We start from the raw sequence: 14,940 nt of genomic DNA, 5'->3' as shown, positions 1-14,940 counted from the left end.
TTCAGGCTGGCTTGTTGAGGGGCCCAGGTGACATCACCCACATGCAAGCTGCAGCCATCAGAGTCCCCACGTCTCAGGTGGGGGAGGGCGGGATCTAGAAAGGAAGCCCGACCCGCTCAGCGCTGGCTCATCGAGGTGGGAAGACATCCCAGATGTGGTGTGCTCACCTGGTGGAGCCTGGTGTGTCCAGGGCTTTCTCCGGGGGGCCTGGGGTAAACAGTTTCCCTGGAAACATATAGGCGGCGGGGGGGTGGGGGGGTGGGGGGGTGGGGGGAGGCAATGTTTCTAATGACCTGACCAATCCTAGCTCCACGGCCCCCCAAGAGCCTCCTGAGATGAACAGAGCAGAGGACAAATGTGGCCAAAACACTCTTCATCACTCGCTTAACTTTTGCTCCAAGTCCCTGTTTGAGCTCTGGGTTGTTGGTTAAGTCTCTCTTGAAAGCAAGCAATGAAATCAGATTTGGCTGGTTTAAGGGAAAACAGGGAGTGCACTGGAAGGACCTTGGAGGGGCTCAGAGAATGGAATTAAAGGAAGAATCTGAGGTGGGCAGGAATCAGCAGCTCCCCGGGCTGCCCTCTGGGCAGCCATTCTCCCGTAGTGGTGGCCCGGCACCAGGTACCCTCAGCCTCGGGGTCTCTGGTTCCAGTGTGTAGGTCCTGGGACGGAGAATCTGGCTGGCCCAGCTTTGGTCAGGCTGGTCAATGCCCAGCAGCCGATGATGGCAGAACCCAGCCCTAGGAATGGCTTGTCCTGGAAGGGGGCACTTCTCAGAGTGTCTTCCCTGAGACTAGGTGGGGGACAGGCTGCTCTGTGTCAAGGAGGAAGGGGGGCTAAAGGAGAGCCAGGGTGCTGTAGGTGGTGCCTGGTGGTGTCCTTCAGAGTCCCCTTCCTGGCCCGTGGTATCTGCCAGCTTGGGGGGCCGCTAGGGCCATGGAGGGGCTTTGGGGGGTGTGTAGGCTCTGGTCCATGTTTCAAGGGAGTAGGAACAAAGAGGTTTGCAGAGCTCTGCACAGGTCTACCCCTCACAGAAGGTAGGAGAGTGAATGGAGGGGACAGGGGTGGGGTAGACACGTGGGGTGGGGTCTCCAGGACCACAAGCAGTGGCAGAGGGCTGCACAGCAGCCTGGGTTCCATGCACACGAAGGCTCCCACATCTGGGCTTGTTCAGCAGGATTCCAGGCTGGCTTGTGTCCTGGGGACTGGGATTTAGGCTGGAGGCTCCCATATACACAAAGGAGGGTGTGGACTTATGTGTCAAGTTTGAGCCATTCTGATATTGACAGGGATGAGGATTCATTTCTGGAGAAGGAATAGTAATAATAATAATAGGCAGAAGACTGGGCCTTTGGCCTGTGGGTTTGCGGGGTCAGACACAATTTCTCCTTAGCGTTTCTCCGATTCGAAGAGAAGAGCACGTTCCCATGCCAGCCTACGCCCCCTCTCAGGATACTCAGGAAGGATCAGGGCAGCAGGCCACTCTGGGGATCCGAGCCCCTCTTCTGTTTCCACCCAAGCCCACAGGCCAGCTGTGCTCGGCTCCCACTAGAGATCCTAGGTGAGCCGGCACCTGGGAGTCAGCCCCGCGGTGCCCAGCCAGAGGACCAGCCTGTTGGGTCCTGCATCGCTTGATCCCGGGACATCCTCAGTCAGGGTGGACGTTAGTGGGCCTGACCTTTGGAACTGTGTGGGTTAGAGCTGGAGACCAGAGCTGGAAGGCCAGTCCCTGCACACCAGAGGTCAGAACAGCTCTTGCCCTCCAGGTTATTTTAGTCCCCAAATGCCCAACTCCGAGACTTCCAGGTGCTGGCAGGAATACAGCCTGCAGCTGGCCACCCTGGGGAGGGGGTTGGGGGTAGGAGCAGGAAGAGAGCAGCCGGCTGCTGCGAATGGGATGGGAACCCTGCCTGGGCTGGGCCTGCACGCGAGGGTCTGCTGGCATGTCGGGAGGGAGGATGTGCCTGCGCAGGTTGGCTGTGTGGCCCGGGGCTTTTTCCAGGTAGCTGCATTTGGAAGAAACAGGGTACCAAGGAACTGAGCGTGCCACATGAGGAAAGTGGGGGCTGGGAACCTGGGAGAAAGTTCTGCAACCGGCAAGCAGAAGCCTGGAGAAGCAGAATCCCTGCTACTTACTGGGCGCCTGCCTTGCGCGGGGCACTGAATACCTGAATGTCTCATCATTCCCGCTGTGCTTGTGAGGGGGTCCCATCATACCCAGTCGTTAGGTGGGGAAACTGCAGTTCAGAGGGGTCAGAGTCGAGAGTTGAACTCTGGTTTCCCTGAGTCTATACCTCAACCTTTGCTCACATTCTGATGCTGAATAAGTATATGAGACCTTGGAGAGCCAGAGGGGGAGATTAGCGCTTATGGTTCAGCACTGGCTGCCTGTAAGTTCTTTTTTTATTTTAATTGACATGTTATGGAGAGAACTGTAGATTCACATACAATTGTAAGAAATAATACAGAGAGATCCTGCATTTTCCGCAAGGGTAACGTCTTGCAAAACTATGGTGTGTGCTATCACGACCAGGACCTCGACACTGGTACACCCCACCCATCGGCTTCAGATTTCCCCAGTGTTACTTGTCCTCGTGAGGTGAGCGTATTTGGTGTGCTACAATTTTATCACGCGTGTAGCTAGTTAAATAGAGAGTCTGTTTGCCTATCCCGGTAACTCTACCCGGTGCTCCCATCCTAGTCCGAGGCCACAGCCCGTACCGGTTACCTCACTAATCCTTGGGGAGCTGGGGTAGGTGGGGGGGCCCCTGTTGGCTTGTTTAGAAATGTATGGGGGTGGTTTTTGGTTGTCACAATGCTTGGGGGCCAGGAAAATTATATGTCCCACAGAGAGAAGCGATGTCCTGCTCCAAATGTCAATCATAACCCTAGTTTAAGGTAAAATCAGATTATTCTCACATTTGGGTGCCTGGGTGGCTTAGTCAGTTGAGCATCTGACTCTTGATTTTGGCTCAGGTCATGATCCTAGGGTCATGGGATTGAGCCCCAAGTCGGGCTCCACACTCAGCATGGAGCCTGCTTAAGATTCTCTGTCTCTCTCTCTCTCTCCCTCCGCCCCACTCTCTCCAAGAAAAAGAAAAAATTACCATGTTTTGAACCGCATCATTTATTCTAACATGGAGCGGGTTTTCCTGACAGGAGGTGCGTGCACGTCTACGTTGACAGGTCAAGAAAGATCAGGTTGGATGTGAAGTGTGTTATTACTGCCACCTTGATATGCCCTTAAGGTGGGGTAAACTCAGGGAGCTGCACATTGTTAGAGATGATTCACAGCGTGACTCATGCCGTAAAGAGGCACCGGAGGGAGTGTGCTTTTACAGGCACAGCACTTCAGGGGGGGGCTCTCGGAGGGAACTGTGCTCTGCAGTCACCCGAGAACAGAAAACCTTCACTCGTCAGAGAAAAATATGCCAGAGTTATGTTTCGCTGGTTGAGGAACATAATACGATTCTTAACGAGCCGAATGCTCTTTTTTAAAAATACACCTTTTATTTTCAAGTCCTGTAGGTTTAGATTTACAGAAGGTTTGCACAGATAGGACAGTGAATTCCCCCACACCCATCTCCTTTATTACGAACATCTTCCACTAGGATGGCACGTTGACCACACTTAATGAGCCCATACTGACATGTTATTATTAAACTCAAGCCCGTTCTTTATTCAGACGTCTGTAGCTTTTGCCTCATGCCCCTTTCATGTTCCAGGATCCCACATGACATTCTGTCTTCCTAAAGGCTCCTCTTTGCTGAGACAATCTGTAGTATTTTCTCATGATTGTAGATACACTCCCATCCAGCCTCAGCTGCTACCTCCCAACTCACGTTCATGTCTGTGGCTTTCTGCCTCTAAGATGATGGATTCTGGAGCCCACATGTCCCCTGAGCTTCTCTCGGGTGTAGGCAACAGCTCACCCAGGCACCTCAAACTCCGTTTGTTCAAAACCGAGTTGATCTTCACGTCCACTAGGTCTACTTGTGGTCACTGGGGACAGCATCCTCCTTGAAAGCCGTGTCCCCGGGAGGCATCCCTAATCTCCCGACTAGGGCACCCGCTCCCTTTCCATCTCTGCCGTGTCTCCTGCGTGTCACTTCCTCTCTCCACCACTGTGACCACGGCCTTGATTCTGCTCCAAATCAAGATTGCCTGGATTGGCGAATCACTTTTTAATGCCCTCTCTGTTTCTAGTCTTTCCTCCTCTGGATCACTCTCTGTCCAGATAGATTTTCAACACCCTTCAGTGGCTCCGGTGCCCGAGGGACAGAGTCCTTGCTCCTGGCCAGCACAGAGGGTGCTCCGAGGCCAGCCACAGTCCACACCCTCCTGGCCTCCTCTTCTCCTCACCAACGGCTGGCTACCCTTGTCATTCTCTCAACTTGCCCGGGAGTCTTCTGCCTTGTGTTTTCCCCGGGAGAGTCCCTGCACCCCCTTACCTTTCTTCTCAAATGTCCAAACCCAGCTGGGGTCACCCCTACTCCGGAGAGCCTTCCAACACCCTTGACGGCATTAATCATTTGTTCCCCTAGGTTTTGCACTTACGGATCACACTATTTGTAATTAATTGATACAAAATGACCAACCTCCATGGGGATGCGGGACACCCTCTCCTCTGTGCCTGTATTGGTCTTAGTCTGCTTGGGCTGTCATAACAAAGTACTGGGGGGACTTCAATAGATATTTTTCTCACAGATCTGGAGGCCAGAAGCCTGAAGTCAAGTGTGGCAGAGCCGGTTTCTTCTGAGGCCTCCCTCTCTCCTCGGCTCGTTGATGGCATCTCTGTGTGTCTTCACACGGTCTTCCCTCTGAGCCTGTCTGTGTCCAAATTTCTTCTTCTTAGAAGGACACCAGTCACACAAGATTAAGGCCCATCCTAATGGCCTCGTTTTAACTTGATTATTTCTTTAAAGGCTCGGTCTCCAAACACAGTCATATTCTGATGTACTGAGGGTTAGGACTTCAACCTATGAATGTTTGGGGGGACGCTGGCGGGGGGGGGGGGGGGACACGGTTCGGCCCAGAACAGGCCCTTCTCCCCTCTTGCTTTCTACGAGCTCCTCTGGGCCCAGCTTTGTGGGAGAGCCAGCCTGGAAGACACACGGTCCATGTCCAAGCCCGGTCTCTTTTCCACTCCTTGGAAGACGTATCTGAACCCCAGGCCACCGTCTCCATCGCCAGAACAAGCCCAGCGAGCTTGCTTTGTGGGGCTGGTGTGTAAGACTAAAATCACTGCTCAAGTGTCTGGTGCGTGCTGGGCGGGCAGCGCACGAGGGCCATTGCTATCTTTGTGCACATCAGAACTCACGGTGAGGATGGAAATGTATATTTGCGCTGTCTTGTGTGGTAGCTGCTAAGCCACACATGGCTATCGTGGACCTGAAATGTGGCTAGTGTGACTGAGGAACCGAAAATTTAATTATAATGAACTGAAATTGAAATTGAAGTAGCCACATGTGGCCAGTGGCTATGGCACTGGGCAGTGCAGCCAGGAGCTCGGGGCCTGTCCCAGAGTGTTCCTGCATTAGGCCCTGACATGCTCTGTCCTGGCTCTGCGTCCATTCCCCTGGCCATGTCCCTCCCCATGCTAGATGCTATTCTGTGTCCCCCGGTGGGGGGGAGGGGGTTTCACTTGTTTTGCTTCTGAAAAGTATCACCCAGAGGAGCAGGGGCCAGAGCATGCTGACCAGCAGGCAGGCCAGAGGCCACTGAGTCTCTAGCAGCAGCCCTCTGAAAGCAAGGGGACAGTCACGCATTCCCCTAAGGACTTGCCCCTCTCAGCACCAAGCTCTTTTCAAACACCTGTACGGTCTCAAAGGGCAGCGAAAACAAGTGCATTCTCCTGCTCCCCCCAGGGAAGGGCTCCACCTACCGCATCTACCAGCCGGCAGCCCTGGTTAGCACTCAGGGCCTCTTACTCACCTTTGCCTCCTGCCTCCACCTACTTCTGTGTCTACTTTATCTCTGCAGCCCCTCCCAATGACCCAGGCAGCCACCTGCCCTGATTACTTCAAAGCCTGGATCACAGGCTCCAGCTTTGTGACCCAGCCCCACCCAGGGTTAAAATCCCTTAAGGGCTTCCTACTGCTCTCAGGACTAACCTCTTTATCGGGTTTACAAAGCTCTATCTGACCTGCCCGCCCCCAGGCTCATCTCTTTGTGTTATTTTCCTCCCTTTAGGCTACAACTTCCTTTTTTCCTAGACACTTGTTTTCTTGCCTCCAGGCCTTTGCACAATCTGGTCCTTCCTCTTAGAACACAATTCCCCCCAGTCCGGGATAACTCCTGCTAGCCTTTTCCTTCTCCTGGGCATCTTTTCTCCAGGAACCCTTACCAGATGGAATTGTGTACCCCTCTTCTGGCATCCCAGAAGTCCGTCCAAGTACTTTCTTCTTTCTTTCTTGCATTCATGCATGCATCCCTCCACTCCGAATTGTTTATGGTGCAACTAACGACTAAATGCCAGACGCTGATTCTGACGCTGGCGACAAAATGCAGGGCAAGACAGACACAGTCTCGGGCCTCCTGGAGATCACTTACATTCTTGAACGAAAAGACTGAAGATTTAAAAAAAAGTGACTACAGGAACAAAATGACGCAAATCGTGCCCTAGACAGAAAATAAACAGATGCTGAGACCAGGGGCCAGGGGACACTGCGGGTGGAGGCGGAGGGGCCGGAGCGCGACTCCATCTGCGGCTGCGCGCGTGACCGGCAGGGGGCGCGGCGGGGGGCGGGGGAACCACCCAGTCTCGGCCCCGCCCCCGCCCGAACAGGCCCCGCCCTCCAGACCCCGCCCCCGGCCCCGCCCCCGCCCGCTGTGCGCGCGCTGGCCCGGCAGCATGGCGGCGGCGGCGGGCGCCCCTCCGCCGGGTCCGCCGCAACCTCCTCCGCCGCCGCCGCCCGAGGAGTCGTCCGACAGCGAACCCGAGGCGGAGCCCGGCTCCCCGCAGAAACTCATCCGCAAGGTGTCCACGTCGGGCCAGATCCGTCAGAAGGTGAGCCCGCGGCGGCGGCGGCCCGGGCGCGCGCCCCTCACGCCGCGGCAGCCCCGTGAGGCCCGCGGCCGGGCCCGAGAGCCGCCCAGGCCCGGCCCAGCCCGGCCCAGCCCGGCCCGGGGTCCCGCCGGGCGCCGCTGTCCGGGCGGAGCGCGCCCCACGGGGTAACGGGCCGGGCGCCCCGCCCCGCGCCGGGGCTGAGCGCGCCCTCCCGGCGGGGCGGCGGCGGGGACCCCGGGCCGGGGGCGCAGGTGGGCGCCGCGCGGGGCCGGGCGAGTGGGGCGGGGCGCCGGGGCCAGGGGCGCCAGCCGCAGTGGGCCGCGAGGAAGCCCCGCGCCGCGAGGACCCGGAGGAAACTGAGGCCTAGAGGCGGGGGGCGAGCGCCCCAGAAATGGGGGCTGCTGGCTGCGCCCCGCAAGCGTACGCTCCCCGAGCCCCGCGTTTCTGAGGACTGGCCAGGTCATTTCCCGCCGGGTGCTCTGTGGACTCACCTGTGGTCCCCCGGGAAATTCAACAGGACCCGGGTGTGACTTGACTCGCTTGTGTCTTCGTGCCCTAGGGGAAGGGATGCGCGTTCTGTGACCAGCTCACCCTCCCTCGGGAAAGCCGGGAGAGGGGGGCTTTCCCTGGCGGCGCACCCGCTGGGCACCTAACTCGGTGAACTCCAGACGCCAAATACTCGCTTGCAGAAAGACGCATTTCCTTTCTGCGGGAGGAAAGTTGCGCCCTTTGTTTTCCCATTGCGGTTCCCGTTGAAAACTGCTTATGGTTTTTGCTACAGGTGAGCCCTCTCTGTTAGAACACGGCTGCCTGAGGCAGGTGGCTGGACAGGTGGCTGAGGGCATGCCGGGTCTGTGGGCAGCCGCGGCGGATCCAGCTGGCACAGACTCTCACCCTGCTGCAGTGCGCTTTTCCTCCGGGGCCAGTTAGGTTCAGCTGGTACTTTCACCGTGGGAGCCATTTCTTGCTTTACCTTTTGTCAGCCTTTGCTACTTGTGGTGGGGTAGTCTTTGGGCTTAGCATGTTACAAACAGGTTTATTGTATAGTGTTCCAGGTATTCGGCAAATAGGTGATTGAACCCCTTCTTTGTTCCAGATATAGCAGTAATGGCAATTAATTGTAAGGTAGCAATTCTTCAGTGCTTACCAGGCAAGGTGCCAGGCATTTTTCTTGGGTTAACTTTACAGCACTCTATGTGGGTTAACTCATTTAGTACTAGGGAGAACCCATTGAATTGGGTGTTACCTATCATCCCCATCCGATGGCATTGGCCCAGGGAGTCACAGGTAATAAATGTGGATCTGGATCGGAACCGTGGTCAGGATCCCAAGATGGACAGTAGGAGTCTGGATCCTACCGTGTAGAAGATGGAACCTGTGCACGTGACAGTATGACATAGTAAGTCCTGTGGAAGCTCAGGGGACAGAGAATGCAGCTACCATGATCTTGAGAGAAAAAGTTTGCCAAGCTAATTGGGGAAGGAAGCGCTTTCCACATAGTCGACAGATACTGACACACATTGTAGCTGAAGGTGTAGGCACAGCTGGGAATGGTCAGAAGGTGAGTGGGTCAACTTGAGGGGGATTAAGAAAAGGCTGGAAAGGTAGATTGGGCTGGATTTTAAAGGGCCAACCCTGGAGTTGGGTTTTTGGCCTTGGGCAAGAGGGAGCCACTGAGGGTTATTCAGAGCATGGGAGTGGCCAGTCAGATGTGCTTTTAGGAAGATCTCCAAGTAGCCCTAAATGATACTGATAAGAGTTGCTCTCCCCTGTTGTTTGGTCCTGGAGCATGGTATGTGCCCAGTGTGGGGTAGATCATATGATTTACAAGTGTGATTAAGATTAGATCTCTCAGAGATTCCAGTGTTTGTCCAGAATTCTGTTCTTTAGGAGGCATTCCCTCCCCCCCCCCCCATTTCCCAACACAATAGTTGCTGTACCTACCAGCTGTTGTGGTTGAGGAGGAGTGATGGGTAGAGTGTTAAAAATACACCCTGACGACTTGAGTTGCTGAATACAGTCACATCTGCTGTACAAATAGCTTCAGGCTAATTTTTCTTTCGGGTTGTTAGAGATTGCCTGAATGTGGGAAGTGTGAGGTTTTCTGTGTGCACTAGCTATCCGCCCCCCCCCCCCCCCCCGCCCCGTTTTTTAAGCAGATAAGCCATTCAGAAAATTGCACTGGGATTATGTGGTGCATAAGAGAGATCCAAAATGGTATGGGGCATCGTTCTAGGTCTAGACGGGAAAGCTGAAACCACTTCATTTAAAACAGAGGGAATTCAATGTAGGGGGGTGGTCTCCCAGGCGGTGAAGGACTGGGGATGCAAACAGTGGGCAGTGAAGCAACCCTGAGATGAGGCAACAGGAAACCATTGTCACCCCTAAGCTGGAGGACAGGGGAGGGCATGGCATTTCAGACTCCCCAGGAGCAACTCCCACCTGCCAGAGGCTGAACTGCCCTAGGCCATCTGGCCCTGGAGCCTTTGGAGGGCGCTGCTGCAGCTGCTGTCTAACCCCACCCGCCTCTTGCTTGGGAACCCCAGCGCATTCGGGATCAGCCCCCCTGCAATTCAGTGCAGAGCAGAAGGTCAAGGAATGGAACTGAGGACAAGCTGGCCCAGGACCAGAGCTGTATGTATTTCAAGTTTTTGAAATAGCAGTCCAGTGCTTCTCAGATTTTAATGTGCAGGCACATCCCCTGGGGATCTTGTTAAAATGCAGATTCTGGTCGAGTAGGTCTAGGGTGGGGCCTGAGAGTCATTTCTAGTCAACTCTCAGGAGATGCTGTAGCTGCTTCAGTCCGGGTCATGATCTCACGGTTTGTAGGTTCAAGCCCCGCGTCGGGCTCTGTGCTGACAGCTCAGAGCCTGGAGCCTGCTTGGGATTCTTTGTCTCCCTCTCTCTCTGCCCCCTCCCTCCTCATGCTTTGTCTCTCTCTCTCTCTCTGTCTCTCAAAAATAAATAAACGTTGAAAAAAAATTAAAAAAAAAAAAAAAAAAAAAGAGAAGCCTTACCAAAACTCCAAGTCAGTCTTTAGTTAATGAGGTTCTTTTAAAACTTTTCCCCGAGTCTTTAGCATACTGAAAACTTGATGAGGGGAGATTTGAGATGGTCATTTAGTTAGCATTTCATGCATGTCTGATATTTTTAAAAGTTCCAACTGTCCCTAGCAAACACATCACTTCGTTTGTATTTCCTAACTAGTGCACAATAACGACTCCATAGGACCACATAGTTAAGAGTGGGAAAAAGAAAATGGAAGAAATAACACTGGTAAATTAATTCACCAGCTCATTATAGGTTATTTTGAAATTTGAGTAAAGAACAGTGTGATTCTGTGAAGTATATCAGTTAAGACTGAGTTTAATCTATTTCTAGGTTTTAAAAAAGTTAACATTGTTGGCTTTGTGCATGAAAGTGCTTACATCCCTGATTTCAAATTTAAACAAAGCGTTTTTCCCATTGTGAAATGAAAACTAGTAGAAATTAGGCAAAATGTAAAAGACTTAAAAACATAGCTTTGTAAAGATATGATTCACATACCATTCAGTTTACTCACTTAAACTGTATACAGCTCAGTGGTTTTTAGTATATGCGTGTTGTGTAACCATTACCACAGTCAATTTTAGAACGTTTCTGTCACCCCCAAAAGAAACACTATAACCTTTAGCATCTGTTCCTTATTCCTTCTCAACTCTGTCAACCTTAGCTGCTAATCTCCTTTCTGTCGTAAGGATTTGCCGATTCTGGACATTTCACATCCATAGAAGCATGCAGTATGTGCCTTTTGTGTCTGGCTTCTTTCACTTAGCGTAAGTGTCCAAAACTCGTCTATGTTAGAGCGTGTGCATTTGGGTTATTTCCACTTTTTGGCTAATCTGAATGAGGCTGCTGTGAACATTTATGTACGTGTTTCTTTGTGGACGTATGTTTCATTTGTCTTGGGTATCTACTTACCACTACATTTGCTGGGTCACAAGGTAACTCTGTGCTTAACCTTTGAGAAATTGCCAGACTGTTTTCCAAAGTGGCCGTGCCATTTTACATTCCCACCAGCAGTGTGTGAGGGTTCCGTTTTCTCCAGGTCCTCAGTTATTATGTCTTTTGACTGTAGCCATCCTAGCGGGTATATGGTGGTATGAAAGGTTTTTAAAGCTCACGTGTGAGCCTAAACTTTAAGAGCCTAAACTTTGGTGTCGAGTGAAGTTGATTCACACCTGGCTCTCCCACTTATGAGACACGTGATCACAGGTTTCCAGACCTCCTCTCCTAAGACTTGGTTTCCTGATGTGAAACAGGGAGAATGCCAGTAAATGTGAGATGTGTGTTCTTGAGCCTCAGTTTCCATATCTGCAAAATTGCAAAATAGAAAGGATAATAAATAGTAGTTCTCAGAACCCTAAAACAGAGATGATGATGATAAGTCATAGAAGTAAATGGGACAGTCTGTGTCCACTTAGCTAGCATAGTGCCTGGTGTATGGTCAGCATTCAGTAAATGGTTTCTTTTAGGATTATTTCTGCCTTTTTGGTCATTCTCCCCAAACCCCTCCTCCCTCAGCTCAAGCTGGGTGATTCTTCGTCTCCAGCGGCCAGGAGAGCAAGTAAGAGTGAATCTGGCAGGCAATTAGCTATGCAAATCTTTCTTAAAAAATTAATGTATGGAATCCTAGTGGGAATATCATAGCTAGTCATTATTTTTCTCGTTTCACAGATTCATTTTTTTTTTTTTTTTTAATTTTTTTTTTCAACGTTTTTTATTTATTTTTGGGACAGAGAGAGACAGAGCACGAACGGGGGAGGGGCAGAGAGAGAGGGAGACACAGAATCGGAAACAGGCTCCAGGCTCCGAGCCATCAGCCCAGAGCCCGACGCGGGGCTCGAACTCACGGACCGCGAGATCGTGACCTGGCTGAAGTCGGACGCTTAACCGACTGCGCCACCCAGGCGCCCCTCACAGATTCATTTTTAACTCAGCAAATATTGTTAAGTGTGCTAGGCACTTGGGGTGCCTTACTGAACAACAACACAAAACATTCCTGGAGCTAATAGTCTGAAGACCGGACAGACGTGGGTAAGATAATCGCGCAGTTAGTGTGGCATTATGATCCTGATGAGCGTTAAGCAGGTGACAGCCAGGTTGCTTTGGGAGGAGACAATAGGGGAATTTGCCCTGATACGGGAGGGTGGTGGTAGGGAGAGATGAGTGGGGAACAAGTGACTTCTGCTTCTGGTGATGGTGGGCCAGGTAACTGAGCAGCTGTCTGCAGCTTCTGCTAATAGGAGGCAGCTGACGAGACAGTGCAGTCGCACAGGGCTGCGAAGCAGGGAGGATGAAGGTCTGTGGAAGTGAGCTGGCATTTGGGGCTGGCTGCTTTGTCCCCTGAGGTCAGTAATGGGGTCTGTAGTGGGAAGAGCGTCCCCTTAAAATTCGTGTTCACTTGGAACATGAGCGATAGGAGTGTCTTTTGTTACTCATAACGAGCCCCGTTTGGCTTTACCTGAACTTACGCTAATGAGGTGCCTCAGGGCGGGGCTGAAGTCATCCAAGATAGCTTCAGGATGGGAGCTGGTCACCAGAAAGACCCAACAAGTGATTCAAGATGTGAACTTTCAGCCTTACTCCCAACTTCTAGGAGCAGAGGGGGTTTGGAGATTAAGCTATAGCAAGGGGATTCGAGGAGTTTCTGGGCTGGTGAACATACTAGTGTGTGTGCGTGTGTGTGGGTGTGGTGTGGGGCAGGGGCGGGGGCTGGCATGCCCAGAGAGGGCATGGAAGCTCTGCTCCTCCCCACTCCCACACTTACCCTGCACATCTCTTCCATGTGGTGTCTCTTTCCAGGTGTTCATAGGACTGTGGAGCAAGGGGAGACTGACCTGCCGTTGGTGGGAATATTAAGTTGGTGACACCACGTTAGAAGACATTTTGTCAGTGTCTCTTAAAGTCTCTTAAAGAAATGTGTATCCTGTATTTCAGCAATTCCACTTGTAGGCGTGTGTATCTAATAGCTTACACAAGCTAATGTACTTCAAGAGGCACCACGTACAAGAACATTACTAGTGTAGTTTTGGTAGTAGCTCAAAAGTGGAAAGAAGCCAAATGTCGGTCAACAGTAGAATGGATGAATAAATCATGGTATGTTCTTTCAAGAGAATACTATGCATCAATGAAAACGAACGGCTACCTGCTGCGTTAAGGATTAATTACAGCATTAATGTAGTCTGACCAAAAAAGCCAGACGTTAAAGAATGTTATATGTGATTCCATTTAGATCAAATTCAGAATGGATAGGATACTAAGGTGTTTAGTCTTGCCTGCCTGTGCCTTTAAGTTTGCATGCAAAGAAATGATTACCAGAGAAGTTTGCACAGTGGGAAGATATGGGTAGTGATTGGATGGCCCATGAGAGAGGGAGCTTCTGGAGTGCTGGTAGTGTTCTATTTCTCTCTTTTCTCTTTTTTAATGTTTATTTTTGAGAGAGACAGAATGTGAGTGGGGGAGGAGCAGAGAGAAAGGGAGACACAGAATCTGAAATGGGCTGCAGGCTCTGAGCTGTCAGCACAGAGGCTGATATGGGGCTCGAACTCATGGACTGTGAGATCATGACCTGAGCCACAGTTGGAGGCTTAACCGACTGAGCCACCCAGGTGCCCCAGCGTCTGACTCTTGATCTCAGCTCAGGGTCCTGAGTTCAGGCCCCCTTTTGGGCTCCATGCTGGGCGTGAAGCCTACTTTAAAAAAAAAAGACAGGGGCACCTGGCTGGCTCAGTCGTTAAACATCTGACTTTGGCTCAGGTCGTTATTTCATGGTTAGTAAGCTCCAGCCCCACACGGTGTGAGCTTGCGCCCCACTTTGGGTGAACATGAGCCCTTCTTCCGGTGAGCCCTGCTTCTGTCTCTGTCTCCCCTCCTCCCTCTGCCCCTCCTGAGATTCTCTCTCTGTGCCTCGCTCACTTGTGCTCTCTCTCTCAAAACAAAAACAAAAACAAAAAACGGGTGCCTGGGTGGCTCAGTTGGCTAAAAGTTGGCATCTGACTCTTGGTTTTGACTCAGGTCATGGTCTCACAGTTTGTGAGTTCGAGCCCTATACTGGGTTCTGTGCTGATGGTGCAAAGCCTGCTTGAGATTCTCTCTTTCTCTCTCTGCCTCTCCTCCCCCCTCAAAAGTAAATAAATGAACATTAAAAAAAAAAAAAAAAGATTTAGGGGCGCCTGGGTGGCTCAGTTGGTTAAGTGTCTGACTCTTGATTTTGGCTCAGGTCATGATCTCACAGTTCATGGGTTCGAGCCCCGTGTTGGGCTTTGTGCTGACAGTGCAGAGCCTGCTTGGGATTCTCTCTCTCTGCCCCTCCCCTGCTTGCTCTCTCTCAAAAATAAATAAATAAACATTTAAAAAAATAAATAAAAGATTTCAGGAAGGGGCGAGACATAATCTGATCTATGTTGAAAAGGTTGCTCTGGCTGTGTTGTCGTTGGCCGAGTGAGTGCTGGTAGCCTGGGCTGAGGTTGTGGTGGTGGTAGTAATAGGGAGACTTAGTTGGATTTGACATTGTGAGAACTTGGTGATGGTTTGGTGTGGGTGTTGGGGAAGAGGAGGCTTGTGGGATAACTGGAGCTCTTCTCTGACATAAGGAGGTCTGCTTGAGGACTGGTGGGGACCAGCTTTGGGATTTTGCCCTCACTGTGCCCTGCTGCAGTGGTACCCTGGATTCTTTATTCTCAACTATCCCAACTTTACAGCGGAGGGATGTAGGCTCAGAGCAGTTAGGTGGCTCGCCAGTGTGCCACCCAAGCCTTGTAGATTCCATACCACACCTCTTCCTACTGGGTCCTACCCAGCCCCTTGACAGTGGGGGGTGGTTCCTGGAGGCTGAGAGAGGGAACAGTGGCACAGTGGGAGGGCCCGCTTAGCTCTGGCCACTGGCTTTCAG

General features: G+C 51.9%; 1 protein-coding gene across 3 annotated transcripts in view; it reads left to right on the top strand.

Annotated features, from left to right (window-relative positions):
* Positions 1 to 6,819: 6,819 nt before the first annotated feature.
* Positions 6,820 to 14,940, top strand: part of DGKD (diacylglycerol kinase delta) — a 112,616-nt gene continuing 104,495 nt past the window's right edge. For 2 of the 3 annotated variants that reach the window (XM_058700776.1, XM_058700766.1), the window contains exon 1: positions 6,820 to 7,007. In XM_058700776.1, the coding sequence (XP_058556759.1) occupies positions 6,852 to 7,007 (156 nt within the window). In that variant the 5' untranslated portion in view covers positions 6,820 to 6,851. Of the gene's footprint in view, positions 7,008 to 11,969; positions 12,084 to 14,940 lie in introns of all 3 variants that reach the window. The other variant, XM_058700803.1, reaches the window with a different exon arrangement.

Source organism: Neofelis nebulosa, chromosome 2 (assembly GCF_028018385.1).
Source record: "Neofelis nebulosa isolate mNeoNeb1 chromosome 2, mNeoNeb1.pri, whole genome shotgun sequence".
NCBI lineage: Eukaryota > Metazoa > Chordata > Mammalia > Carnivora > Felidae > Neofelis > Neofelis nebulosa.
The sequence above is the reverse complement of the archived record's forward strand: the minus strand, read 5'-3'. Positions and strand labels throughout refer to the sequence as shown.